Raw genomic sequence first — 13,694 nt, 5'->3', positions numbered from 1 at the left:
GTGGTAATAAAATAATTATTGATAAATTGTCACTAAGTATATATTATGGCATATCATTTCTAAAACTCCTTATATGGACATAGTTGCTATTTAAGAGGAAAAAAAAAGTTACTTTCTCAAAACTAGAAAAGTTACATCCAAAGTATTATCTCTGACAATACTTCTGACGAACATAGATGCAAAAATTCCCAACAAAAATCTTAGCAAACTGGATTAAAAGGACTGAAAACAAGAGCCCCATGGCACCTAAAGGCCGTAAGGCATGGTGATTTGGGGGCTCTCTGGCTTGGCATGCAGCCACATGGGGGCCGCCCTTCCCCCACTCCATACCTCATCCATGTTCCCTCAACCCCCAGCCTGGCAGGCTCCAACTGCAGTGGCGGTGGTGGGTTCCTTGCTCTACCCCTCACCAGCTAGTCCTGGGGCTCTGGCAGTGAGACTTGTCCAGGCCCAGAGTGAGCTGGGGGAAAGAGTCCTACAGGCTGTGCACATGGCCATCATGGCAGGCTCTGAGCAGTGGTGCTATAGGAGTCCTTGCTGCACCAGCCAGATAGGACACTGGCAAGCAGCTAAGAAAACGGCCTCACACAGTGGGGCCGAAGCTCAAAGAGCCTCACAACGTGGGGCTGAAGAAAAAGGGCCTCATCATGGGGCTGAAGACTTTTGAAGAGCCTCACACCATGGGGCTGAAGAGTCCTTGTGCCTCACACCGTGGGGCTGAAGATTAAATATCCCTCTGGTTTTTGTTCTTGGTCATAAGAAGAAAGAACTTCTCAGTAAATACATTGGGCAATAAATTATACATATAAAAATACTGTAAATACATGGCATGGAGAATTACCTACTTAAAAATTAAACACTCAATAATTTGGCCCACTTGACAATGGGAAATTATTATTGTGCAAGGGCATGCCTGATAAGTAACCCAGAGCTGGCCGCAATTTTCCTTATATGGAAGTTCCATAAAGAAGCTTCCCAATGATTCATAAAGTTGATTACGCTAGGAGTTTCTAGGTAGAAAAAAGTTCTAATAACTGATAACTGGGAAGCAACTGGTCTCTAGCTGCAGGCCATATAGATAGAGGAGTCTCCTGATACTGTAGCCTTGGCGGATAGGGAGGTGCCAAGGACTATTAGCTGTCTTAGGTAGTTGTTTAAGCTGAAATAATGAGTATAAGTTTTAATTATCTATTAACTTTAAGGTCACCTCTTTTCTCAAAACACGTGGGCACCAAAGGTCCATGGGAAAGGAATGTACTGATTGTTTCTGTTTTGTGTCTATGGATGCAATGATGTAATCCCACCGCTTGCCTTAATGTATAAAGACCCGCTGAGACCCTCAGCAGGAGATACTTGCGCCAGAGAGAGTGTCTGTGTCTGCCTCACTCCCTTTCCCCTCAGCCCTCAAGTTTCACCAACACTGTCTCATCCTTTCAGGGACACCTGACCTGACATTTTGCTGGAGCTGGTCTTCGGCACAGTGGCCTGCTCTCCAACAGCTCAGACTCATCAAACAGCTCTTCTGCATAGCCATATGCACGACCACACCTTGCCCCACTGAAGCATGCCAGCTCTTCAAGCCTCCAGCCCCACTAAAGCTGGTTCTGCAGGCCCACCATCAATGAGCTTGCTTGTCAGGACTGGACAAGCAGCCACAGTTGCACTTTTTGAATATGACACTGGGATTGAAGTGGACCAATCATGTTTAAGCTCTCAATGGACCAATCTGACTGGTTCCATTCCAGGATTTTTTGAGCCCATTGAGGATTCTAAATTAGCCAATAAGGTGGTGTTTGAAAGGTGGGAACCCTGATGAGGATAAAAGCCCGCACAACAACTGACTTGATGCATTGAGCAGATCCTTTCATCAGACCCTTCACAGACAAATTTAACGGGACAGCAAGATTTCCACAGATCTTCACAGAGAACCCCACAGCTCTCTGTAGAATTTTGTAGGGACCACTGACACTTCCATAGTCTTCAACACTTCCAAGACCGCTGCAGACTGTGAGACCACCACAGATCTTTGCTTCTATCTGCAGTCTTGTAACTGGATCCTTGCAGCCTCCAGAGGTTACGAAGCAAGGTGACTGTGTTGGGGTAAATTGTGCTGGCCTCAGCCCACTGCCTGTGGATGGTCCCCGCCCCAGACCCCAGTTAGGCTAGCTCTGGCCACACCTCTCTGGAACCAACAAGCCCTGACCTGAGTGCAGATCAGATTGGACGCTTCCCCCTTTAATATCAGGCTCTAGGAGTCAAAACTGAACCAATCAGGTTTGAGCAAAATGGACCAATCAGGAGGGAGTTAAGACAACCAATCAAGTTCCAGTCTACTTCATTAATTATTCAGATTGAAAAATGGAAAATGAGCTATTAGTGCTAAATGGTCCAATCAGATGCTTAGGATTGAAAATGGCCTGTTCAGGCTTATTCAGTGGGGGCCCCTGAAGGGGATACAAGGCAGAACAAGAGCCAGCCTGAGGCAGATGCAGCAGTGGTTTCTGTGGAGGTCTATTGACGTGTGGAAGTTTAAAGTCTACAAGGTTTACATTCTACAGAGGTCTGGTGAGTCCCATGGGGGTGGACTGCTTGATGCATCTCTCTTCAGAGTCCAGAAGCAGAACCTTTCTTCTTTGAAAATGGTTTGATGAAAGCTTTCTCTTCAAACAGCAATATGACTCCTTCTTTCTTCTGAAGCTTGGAGCAGAATGCTTCTTCAGAGGTGGTTCAATGAATCCTTCACTCTTCAGAGGATGGCTGCACACTGACTCAAGCTGGCTTTTGCTCTGCCTGGTATCTCCTTCAAGGCACCCCCTTCTACAAGCCTGACTGGACCATTGTAAATCCTAAGCATCTGATTGGAATGTTTGAAACCTCAACAATAGACATCAAATTAACATGATACTATAACTAGTTTAGATTATAGCGTTAGAAATATTAAAAGTTTGCCAGGGAGGAACTTGCCTTCATTAAATCGCTTCTTAGAGCTCTCAGTTCCATAACTACTACTGACAGTGTGGACTCCAGCTGCTGCTTCACTTGAGCACCACTCCTGTAGTGCTCTTCTTCTCTTTGCAGCCGATCCCTAAGTGTTCCAATAAAAAGTCAGTATATGAAAGGTACATATGACTCTAGGAAGTATTGCAGAGAGAAAAATTTTGAAATGATACTGTACAGTTAGGGTTAAAGTTAACCTTTTTGCTCCACATAGTTATTGGTACTGTCTTTGCATAGTTTAGTTACAAATTTAAAAGGGAAGTTTTTTTTTTTTTTTAAACAAGCTTACAAATACACTAGGAAAAAAAGTTCAACTTCACAAAATATTACAGTTACTACTAAAAATGATTCACAGTGTAGACAGCATCTGCAGATTTCTTTCACACAACATCCATCTGTAGATCACTATAATCCAACACTAGGTGAGGGAATCTGTTAGCTGTTGCCCTACTCTTTTTATGTTTCTACTTTTGCAACACTTTCCACTGAGCTTGTTGGTTACTAGGTATTTTAGAAATCATTTTTATACTCCTTTTGGAACAAGACAACCCATATTCACTAAGTATAATAAAAAGTAATATGTGCTTTTAGCACAGACCTAGAAATAATTTGATATAGTAGGAGAGAATTGTTGAATACATTATTCAGTAATCACTTTCCACTTTTCTTTTTATTCCATGCATAGGTTAAGAATAAGACTACATAATTTTTTGTTTGCAGTAATTTTATTATTTATTAAACTTTTTATTTTTTAACATGATTATTTATCTTTATACAACATTTGATTTCCCTGCTCATATGTAGTCCCCATAAATTTCCCACCACCACATCACCCATGGACTATACATTTTTAAAAACATCTTCTGTCTTCAGAAAAGTGGCCATTTCATGTGTGTTGTTGGAAATGGAAATTCATATAAACTCTCGTGAGAACAATTTAGAAATATAGATCAGAGACATTTCAGCATTGCTGCACTTCAGCCAAATACTATACTGAAGATTTTTTTTCTTCAGTATACAGATTAATACAAAAGGAAATCCTTGCAGCAATAGTTATAACACAGTATTCCATATGGTATACTTCTATATGGTCATTAAAAGCATGATTTGGAAGACTACACAGTAAATTATTAGCAAAAGTATTCACTATCAAAAACTTGCTATACTATTTCCAAGAATTTCATATTCCACAGCACTAAATAAAGGTTTCTACTCTGTAAAATCCTAGAAGACAAGTTGGCAATTACAAACTTCTCTCTTGGGCCTCCCCTGGTGGTGCCGGCAGTTGAGCGCTGCACTATGAAGCTGTTCGCAGCCTCTGCAGCACTGGTTTGATCCCGACCAGTGAGGGTCCCACATGGCACAGCAGATATATCCTGTCTTACCCGCTGCTCCCCTCAGGAGTGTATTTCGTTAGTTTGCCTGTCCTGTTCCCTGCTCTGTCTCTGGTGAATTCTCTCACCCTCCCATGCATCTGGCCTGTACCCCAGTTCTTGTATAAATAAATAAATCTGAAAAAAAAACCTTGTAAAAAAATTAAAAAAAACTTCTCTCTTATGTATTTGTAGTATTAAACGAAATAGTTGAAATATGTCTTTAAAACCAAAATGCTCAATACCTCAAATTGCAGCAGCAGTATTCTTGTTTCAAATTTTGCTGCTTAAGCTGTGAGCTTATGTCTTTTGTTGCTAATAGCTCCGTTTTTAGTGCACAATTCTCATCTTTCATTTTTCTATATTTTTTCTTAAGTAGTTCACAGTGATTATCTTTAATTTCACATAATCTTTTATGTGGACAAATTAAATCCTGGCATTTTGAAAAGTTAATAAAATCTGAATCAGGGAGAAAACACAAAGAGAAAAACAAAATATATAAGTACTCTTTTTTTTGCATATAAATGGCAGTACATTTTCTCAATCACTCATCCATACCTTAAACAGATACATACATATTGAGTACCTACAAAGTGGAAAAAATTATATTAAACTCTGCAGACAGAACAGATGGGAACAATGGCTCTTATTTAGCTTAAGGGACAGATAAAGTTTAGCGTAAAGTCTAAATTCCTACAGATACTACAAGAAAACAAAATTCTATGCTCACATGACAGCACTTGATCTAGAGTAGGCCCAGGGAAGAGGTCCCTGAGGAACAGACTGTTGCCCTGAGGAATGAAGGAGAAGCAGAAAGCAAAGGAGAAAGAAAGCCACTCTAGGTAGGGGACAACATGTGCTGAAGTTTTATTACAATCTGCTTCTAGCCAAGAGGAAGTAACAGGTACTAATTTACCCTCCTACCTGAAACAAGCAAAAACAAAACAGAAAAAAAAATACAATAAAAAAATAATGATTTTCAAGACAAAGGACTTCAGGTAATGAAAGACAATGCCCCAGCAGATCACTAGCTTAAGATAATTTCCAGATCATGACACAGGGAGAAGGTATTAAGGTGACATCTACCAGATACTTTTAGGTGAGGTGATGAAATTGAGGGTCTGGTGAAACCAAGAAGATAGAGATCACAGGTCAGATCACTGAAGAGAAAAGGGAAGAATCAAGAAAGAGCTCTGAAGATCTACAGAGGGGCCTTCTGGAGTATTCAACAGAGTAATAGGCAGTGAATTCATATGAAGAAGCCACCTGAGACAAAGGAGAAAAAATATCTGAAAAGAATAAACTGCACCAGGAATAGTGGTGCTTCCTTTAGCTATCTTGGAAAAATTCATAATTAACAGGACAATGAATAGAGCAGTGAGAAAGGTCTTGCCTTGGTATTGGAAAATAATTAGCCTGAGGGCATTACTCTGGATTCACCCAACAGATGAAAAGAGCAAGACCATGAAGGATCAAACTGTTTATAAGTAACTTAACTGGAAAAAAAGAAAAGAAGAAGAGTAAAGTCATGGAAGCTATTTTTTTCCCAAATAAGTAGCAGATTATATGAAAAATATAATGAGATTATATGAGATTATATGAAAAATATAATCTCAGAGATGACAAATGTTCTGGTTGGGAATAAACATATATTATAGTATATGTGCTGCCGAAGCGAGCACATGGAAATAAACATATATTATAATCACACACACACACACAAGACTAGTAAGGATGACCTTGGTGAACTGTGAGAAAAATTTTAAATGGCCATGATACAATTCTCCAAAGAGTTAGGGGAAAGAAAAAAAAAAAGTATTTTGAAAAAATGACCACAAACTTTCTAAACTTCATGAGAACTGTAGTTCCACAGGCCGAGGTAGTATCTGTGTAAGACAGGAGAAACAAAAGTAAACTGCTGTAATTTTGTCATACTGCATATGATATGGTATAGTAGTACTTGAATGTGGACAGTGATAAGTTAGTCTTACACTATAAACGCTACAACCACCACTAAAAGAGTGAAACAAAAGAGTTATAGCTAATTATCTAATATAAGGAAATAAACTAAGTCATACAAATCACTTGATATTCTAGAAGGAAACAAAAGAAGGGGAACAAAGAGCTGGTGAGGCAAACAGAAATCAATCAGCATGATAACAGATTAAACCTAACTGTATATATATATATATAGAAATTACATTAAAAGAAAATCATATGAAAACTTCAATGTAAAGGCATATGATCAAACTGAATCAAATAGCAAGTCCAACTAAATGCCACCAACAAGAAATGCAAGTTGAAAATAAAGGCACACATTTGTTAAAAGCATGGAAAAAGATATATACACTAATACCTGACAAAAAAGGAAGGTGAGCTGGTGTGGCTATGCTAATACCAGACAAAGTAGTTGTCAGAGCACAGACTATAATCAGCAATAAACCAGACAATTTCACAATAGAAGGGTCAATCTATAGGAAGGATAATAATCCTCTACGTTTATGAACTTAACACTAGCTATAGAATGCATGAAGCAAGTATCCATTTATGATAGTAACTCTAACCAAAATGGTGATGGAAGGAATCTACCTTAATATAATAAAGGCTATATACCACAAACTAACAACCACATTATATTCAATGGTGAAAAACTGATAACTTTCCCCTTACGATTGGGAACAAAGCAAGATGCCCATTGTTACCCCTTCTTTTTAACTTAGTACTAGAGGTTTTGGTCAGAACAATCCGACAAAATCAAGAAACAAAGGGAATACAAGTCGGAAAGAAGTGAAACTATCACTACTTACAGATGATATATTATATTTAGAAAAATCCCAAAGACTCTATCAAAAAACAATAAATGAATATAGAAACAAAAAATGAATATAGCAAAGTAGGAGGTTCAAAATCAATATATAAAAATGATAGTAATTTAATAAGCAGTCATTATCAAAATGGCCATCCTACCAAAAGCAATTTACAGATTTAATGCTATTCCAATAAAAATTTCAATGACATTCTTCAAAGAAATACAACAAATATTGATGAAATTCATATGGAGCCACCAAAAATCCAGAATAGCCAAAGCTCTCCTGAAAAAAAAAAAAAAAGAAGGGAATGGAGGTATCACATTCCCAGACTTCAAGTTACAAAGCCATAATAATCAAAACTGCATGGTATTAGAACAAGAACAGACACACGGACCAATGGAACGAAATAGAAAATTCAAAATAAACCCAGATTTATGGGCAACTAATCTTTGACAAGGGAGCAAAGAATATGCAATGGAGCAAGCAAAGTTTGTTCAATAAATAGTGCTGGGAATACTGGGTCACCACATGCAAAAGAATGAAGCTTGACTGGTGCCTCACACCATGCACAAAAGCCAACTCAAAATGGATTAAAGAACTAGACATAAGACCTGAAACTATAAAATAAATAGAAGGAAATATAGGTAAAACACTACATGACATACACCTCAGTAATAACTTGAAAGACACATCACCCAAAGCAGTGATAGTGAAGGAACAGATAAACAGCTATGGCTACATCAAATTAAAAAGCTTCTGTACCGCAAAAGAGACAGTAACCAAAACAAAGAGACACCCCACCAACTGGGAGAAAATTTTTGCACACAACGCGAATAATAAAGGACTGATCACAAAAATCTACAAAGAGCTGCGGAGACTCAACAAAGACAAAGTAAACAACCCAGTCAAAACATGGGCAGAAGAGCTAAAAACAAATTTCTCCAAAGAGGAAATGCAAATGGCCAACAGGCATATGAAAAATTGTTCAACATCACTTGTAATCAGGGAAACGCAAATCAAAACTACAATGAGATACCATCTTACACCAGTGAGAATGGCACATATTAAAAAAACTAGCAACAACACATGTTGGGGAGGATGTGGAGAAAAAGGAACCCTCCACTGCTGGTGGGAATGCAAACTGTTCCAACCACTATGGAGAGCTGTGTGGATATTTCTCAATCTGCTAAAGATGGAGTTTCCATATGATCCAGCAATTCCACTCCTAAGGTATTTACCCAAAGGACACAGAAACATTAATTCAAAAGGGCGCCTGCACCCCTAGATTTATAGCAGTACTATTTACAATAGGTAAGCTATGGAAATAATCATAATGCCCCAAAATAATTGACTGGATCAAGAAGCTGTGGTACATATACACAATGGAATATTACTCAGCAATCAAAAAAGATAAATACATGCAATTTGCAGCAACATGGATGGAAATGGAAGGGATCATGCTCAGTGAAATAAGCCAGAAAGAAAAGAAAAATACCCGATGGTCTCACTCATAGCAGGAATTAAGAAAACCTAAATAAGGGATGAGGAAAAAGACTAATTATAATAAAGTAAAAATCAAAATCAACAAGCAACTATAGGCCCTCCCCTGGTGGCGCAGGCAGTTGAGTGCCACACTGTGAAGCTGTCTGCAGCCTCTGGAGTGCCAATTCAATCCCCATATCCAACGAGGGTCCCACATGGTGCGGCAGAGCTCTCCTGTCTTGCCAGCTGCTCCCCTCAGCAGTGTATCTCATCAGTCTGCCTATTCTGTTCCTAGCTCTGTCTCTGGTGAATATCTCACCCTCCCATGCATCTAGCCTATACCCTGGTTCTTGATTCTTGTATAAATAAATAAATAAAAAATCATTAAAAAAAGAAAAAAACAAGCAAGCAATATAAACCAGACACACAATACAGGGAGGGGGAGAAAGGAGTAGGATCAAAACACCAGGGATGGGAATTGTCTGGGGACTATAACCAAGATGAGAATGCATACATTGTACAAAAATGAAAATGATGTAAAAAATATACAAAACTGAAAAAACAAAAATAAAAATAAATAAATATAAAAAGAAAGAAATAAATAAATGATTCATTTCTCTAATTTATCTTTCTCTTTTCTCTGACTACCCTTTTTTCCCTTCTTCCTTGCTTCCTTATTTTTCTTTGTTGTTCTTTCTCTAGTCTTTTTGAAGTTTCCTTTTATCATTTGTTACTATCACAAATAGCTATGTCTTGGACTTAAAGTCTGTTTGTTGTTGACTTATTAAAAGTGTTATATTATTCAATATACTATAGATTATAAAAAAAGACAATTTAAGAAAATTAAAAGGCAATTCACAGACTGGGAGAAAATTCTTGTAAAAACAAAGCTGATCAAGAAACTGTATTTTCAAAATGTCAGAACTCTCAAAACTCAACTAATAAGAAAACAACATAATTTTTAAATGATAAAAGATTTAGACACAGTTCAAAGAAGATAAACAGATGGCAAATAAGCTAACAGAAAGATACTCAATAGTATTGGTTATTTGGGAAATGCATACTAAAACCATAATAAAATACACATTTGAACACCTATCAGAATGGTAACATTAAAAAACTGGCAACAGGGCCTCCCCAGTGCTTGAGCACCCTGCTGTCCACAGCCTCTGCAGTGCGGGTTCAGTTCCTGGCCAGTTGGGGAGAAACCCACATGGCGAGGCAGACCTCTCTTGCCTCACCCGCTGCTCCCCTCAACAGTGTCTTCAGTCAGTCTGCCTGTTCTGCTCCCTGCTCTGTCTCTGGTAAATTCACTCACCCTCCTGTGCCTCTGACTGTACCCCGGTTCTTGCATAAATAAATAAATCTTTAAAAAAAACTGACAACAGTGAGCGTTGATGAAGATATGGAAGAACTAGAAATCTCATAAGCTTTGGGTGGGAATGGAAAATGGCACAAGCCCTTTAGAAAACAATTTGGTAGTTTCTTAAGAAGGAAATATAAAGGGGCTTGAGGAGACTTTGAGGGGTGATAGATGAGTTAACTATCTGGATTGTGAGGATGGTTTCATCTTTGTATACATATGTCAAAACTATCAAATTATACAATTTCTATAGGTGTGGTTTACCTAACAAAAGCTGTTGAAAACAAAAAGTCTTATTGTAGGAAAGACTACGCAGTCACTGAGACACAGATGAGAAAAGGACATGGAATAACACAAAATGCAACTAGTGGATGGTGGCCTTTAACCTAGAGCATTGAGAGATACTAGCTGGATTTTAAGGAAAGGGCAACATTATGAGATCTGAAGTTAAAACAATATATATGGCAATTATGTGTGCAGTACAGAAGAAGGTTTCCAGAGGTAAAATGTCAGGGGAAACATATCTGAGGATATTTCAGTATTCTAGGAGGGAAATAATGGGAATCTGACTTCGAGGAAAGGCCTAGGAGAGAGCAGAGTCAACAAAAAGTATCATGGGGATTCTCACAGCTCTTTGGCTGGAAGTAATCAATAGTTCTCATTTCATCTCAATATAAAACATATTTCTGAGATGAATAACATGAGAACAGATCTGTGCTCTATAGTGAAGTACTAGACAAAGTGTGCATGTGACACTACAGTATATGTGTTAAGACTTTATAATTAAACAATGCTCCTACCTTTACAATTCATGCAAAGTTGTTCCATTAACAACGTACAATTCTCATGTTCCGAGTAAAACGAGTCACAACCCATTGAGGCTGTTTCAGATGTCTGAGTTATGTCATCAGAGTCATCTGTAGGATTGATTTCCTGTTTGACATACAAATAAAAATATTTCAAAATGCTCAGTAACTATCAATAAATATGCTAAGTGTACAGAGGTGATAAATATTCACCTTTTTATAATAGCAAAAACACAGGTACTCCTTAAAGGAACTGACTTTCATGAAAAGGATACCTTTATATATGATTATTATTTATAAATTATTTTTAAAGTAAACATTTTTATAATGATTTAAGACTTTCAAGTTTTTCCTTATATCTTTTAAAATGTATTTTTACCACAGAATAATTTTTGTCCTTATTTATTGTTTACTATACCTTCTTCTCATTAGATGTTTTCTTTACAGGCCTATAAAAAGAAAAGATTTATTTTCAGGCAAATAGTAAATAGCCAAATACAAAGAATATCAAAACCTATTGTTATTATATAAAATCTTCTAACCCATACTTTCCTAAAAAGGGATTTAACACCAAGTTAAAAGAGTAATAACATTAAGGACCAAAGATGTACTGTAATATTAACAAATTATTAAATTTCTTCAAATTAACAATCAAAAGACAAAAAGGAAAATCAATGTTATTTACATGATTTCATAGGAAACATATTCTCAGGTTTTTTGTGGTGGTCATTTTCAATAAAAACAAGCTTTTACTGGTACTAAAACCTAACTGAGAAGTATTGTTCAAGTCCTTATATGAAAAGAAACCTTTTTAAATCATCATGGTGGTGGTATGTATGGTAACATACATCTGAGGAGATATGAACCTATCACCTAAAATATAGACAGGGTTGTAAATGAGATGCTACAATAAAAAAGAAAATAATTACTCATCCTCATCTATCGCATTTCAGGAGTATCTTTCCGATAAAGTTCATTTTCTCTTGCCTCAGTAAGTATGCCAGATTATGCTGTTTTATTTTCAGTAAAAAGTAATCACTGCTAATATTCCTTTATCAAGACAGGAAGAATTTATAGATTTTACCTTCTAACATACTGATTGTTTTCATGTCTCCTGCTGTCACCTTGCTCCGGAAATACTACACCAGCTGTCTCATGTGTTACTGTCCGAGCTTCTGTTGGCATATTCATTTCATAGGTGCTTTTCTTTCCTTTTTTTCTAGTCAAGCCAGGAACTCTAGTTAAAAATCCATAAGAAACTAATGTTTTAGAGGAAATCTATTGTAAACATTTAAAAAAAATGAAAAGTTCCAAAACTTATCTAGCCTATTTCATTTATTAACTCGGAAAGCTATGATGAAGTAACAACCATAAGCAAGGAAACATACTCCTTGCATCACTAACAAAAGACCCTGACCAAGGAACTGGCTAACTAACAAAACAACCCTAGAAATTTGACTACAGAATTGAGGCTAAAAGAGGGGAAGGAGAGGAAAAGGTGACAAAGTAACAGGGATGAGAATCCAGCGGTCTAGGATAAAGCACTCTGGGTGCTTTGGCGGTGAGGATCGTGTGGTAATATCCACCTGATGAGGTAGGAACCTGTCCCCTAAAACATGCACAGGCTTGTCAACCAATGTTCCTTCGATGAAGTCACCCAAAACTGACTGGTCCTCATTGTTACCTCTCAGCAGTATTTGTCTGACAAGTGTAAGATTTTTCTTGTGTTAGCCTATAAGCTACATCATACAGTCTGAGTTCCAGAAGAGTAATCACTGCTAATATTCCTTTACCTATACAGGAAGAAATTATAGACATTGCTGCCATTATTCTGTCTTGATTCATGTCTTCTGCTGTCACCAGTCACTGAATGCAAAGCACCAGTCTTCCTGCTTACTTTAGGCACAGATACTGCTGAATTACATGTTTCATTTTTGCTCTTCCTTACTCCACTTTTATGCAAGCCAGGAATATTACTTCCAAAAAGAAACCAAATGAAGCTAATGTTTTTAAAATATACTTATAATGATTTAAAACACAACTTTTGTAAAATAAAAATAAAATGGGAAGGGTTGAAGAGAAACAGGAAAAACAAAAACGAAGAACAATCAGGTTACAAAATGTAAAATACTGGAACAGAAGTCACCACAGTAATTTTGAAAACTACTAAATGCTAAATTTAAAACCCAGAGTTCACTGACTCAGAGTTATGACACACACAGTTGTGGAAATACTAATTAGCCATATATGATGCTTATCAATTTCTTTTTAAATATAATAACATATAAATGGAAAAACAGTATTAGATACATACAATATGAATGAGGAAATCCAGGAAATATGCTGGGGCTGGGGTGAAAATGCCTATATGTTGGTTTGACTTCAGTTCATGACTAAATAAGTCACAATTCATCAGTCCCTCTTCCGAGAACAACAATTTGGTGTCACCCATGGACAAAACATAATGCCTTTCTTTTTTTTTTAAAGATTCATTAATTTATTCATACAGGCACTGGGTACAGTCAGAAGCGCAGGAGGGTGAGAGAATTCACCAGAACCAGAGCAGGGAACAAAACAGGCAGACTGGGCCTCCCCAGTAGCGCAGTGGTTGAGCGCTGGGTTGCGAAGCTGCCACGGGCCTCTGCGGCGCCGGTTCGATCCCCGGCTGCTCCCGGCCCACCGGAGGAGGGTTCCACATGGCGCGCAGACCTCTCCTGCCGCCCGCTGCTCCCCTCAGCAGTGTACTTCGGTCCTTCTGCCTGCTCTGCTCCCCGCTCTGGCTCTGGTGAATTCTCTCACCCCCCCCCCCTGCGCTTCTGACTGTACCCAGTGCATGTATAAACAAAAACAAACAAAGGAACAA

At 37.9% G+C, this 13,694-nt stretch overlaps 1 protein-coding gene across 1 annotated transcript in view; it reads right to left on the bottom strand.

The window, feature by feature from the left end:
• LOC119244444 (ankyrin repeat domain-containing protein 26-like) overlaps positions 1 to 12,797 on the bottom strand; it is a 33,088-nt gene extending 20,291 nt beyond the window's left edge. Inside the window, exons 1-6 of the mRNA XM_037510218.2 lie at positions 12,625 to 12,797; positions 11,916 to 12,068; positions 11,250 to 11,280; positions 10,826 to 10,958; positions 4,616 to 4,829; positions 2,965 to 3,085 (exon numbers count right to left, since the gene is read on the bottom strand). Of these exons, the coding sequence (XP_037366115.2) occupies positions 2,965 to 3,085; positions 4,616 to 4,829; positions 10,826 to 10,958; positions 11,250 to 11,280; positions 11,916 to 12,022 (606 nt within the window). The 5' untranslated portion in view covers positions 12,023 to 12,068; positions 12,625 to 12,797. The remainder of the gene's footprint in view (positions 1 to 2,964; positions 3,086 to 4,615; positions 4,830 to 10,825; positions 10,959 to 11,249; positions 11,281 to 11,915; positions 12,069 to 12,624) is intronic.
• Positions 12,798 to 13,694: the final 897 nt, after the last annotated feature.

The sequence above is a fragment of the Talpa occidentalis genome, unplaced genomic scaffold, assembly GCF_014898055.3.
Source record: "Talpa occidentalis isolate TD23 unplaced genomic scaffold, MPIMG_talOcc4v2.1 talOcc4.14, whole genome shotgun sequence".
NCBI classification, from domain to species: domain Eukaryota; kingdom Metazoa; phylum Chordata; class Mammalia; order Eulipotyphla; family Talpidae; genus Talpa; species Talpa occidentalis.
This window is presented reverse-complemented; position numbering and strand designations above follow the sequence as displayed.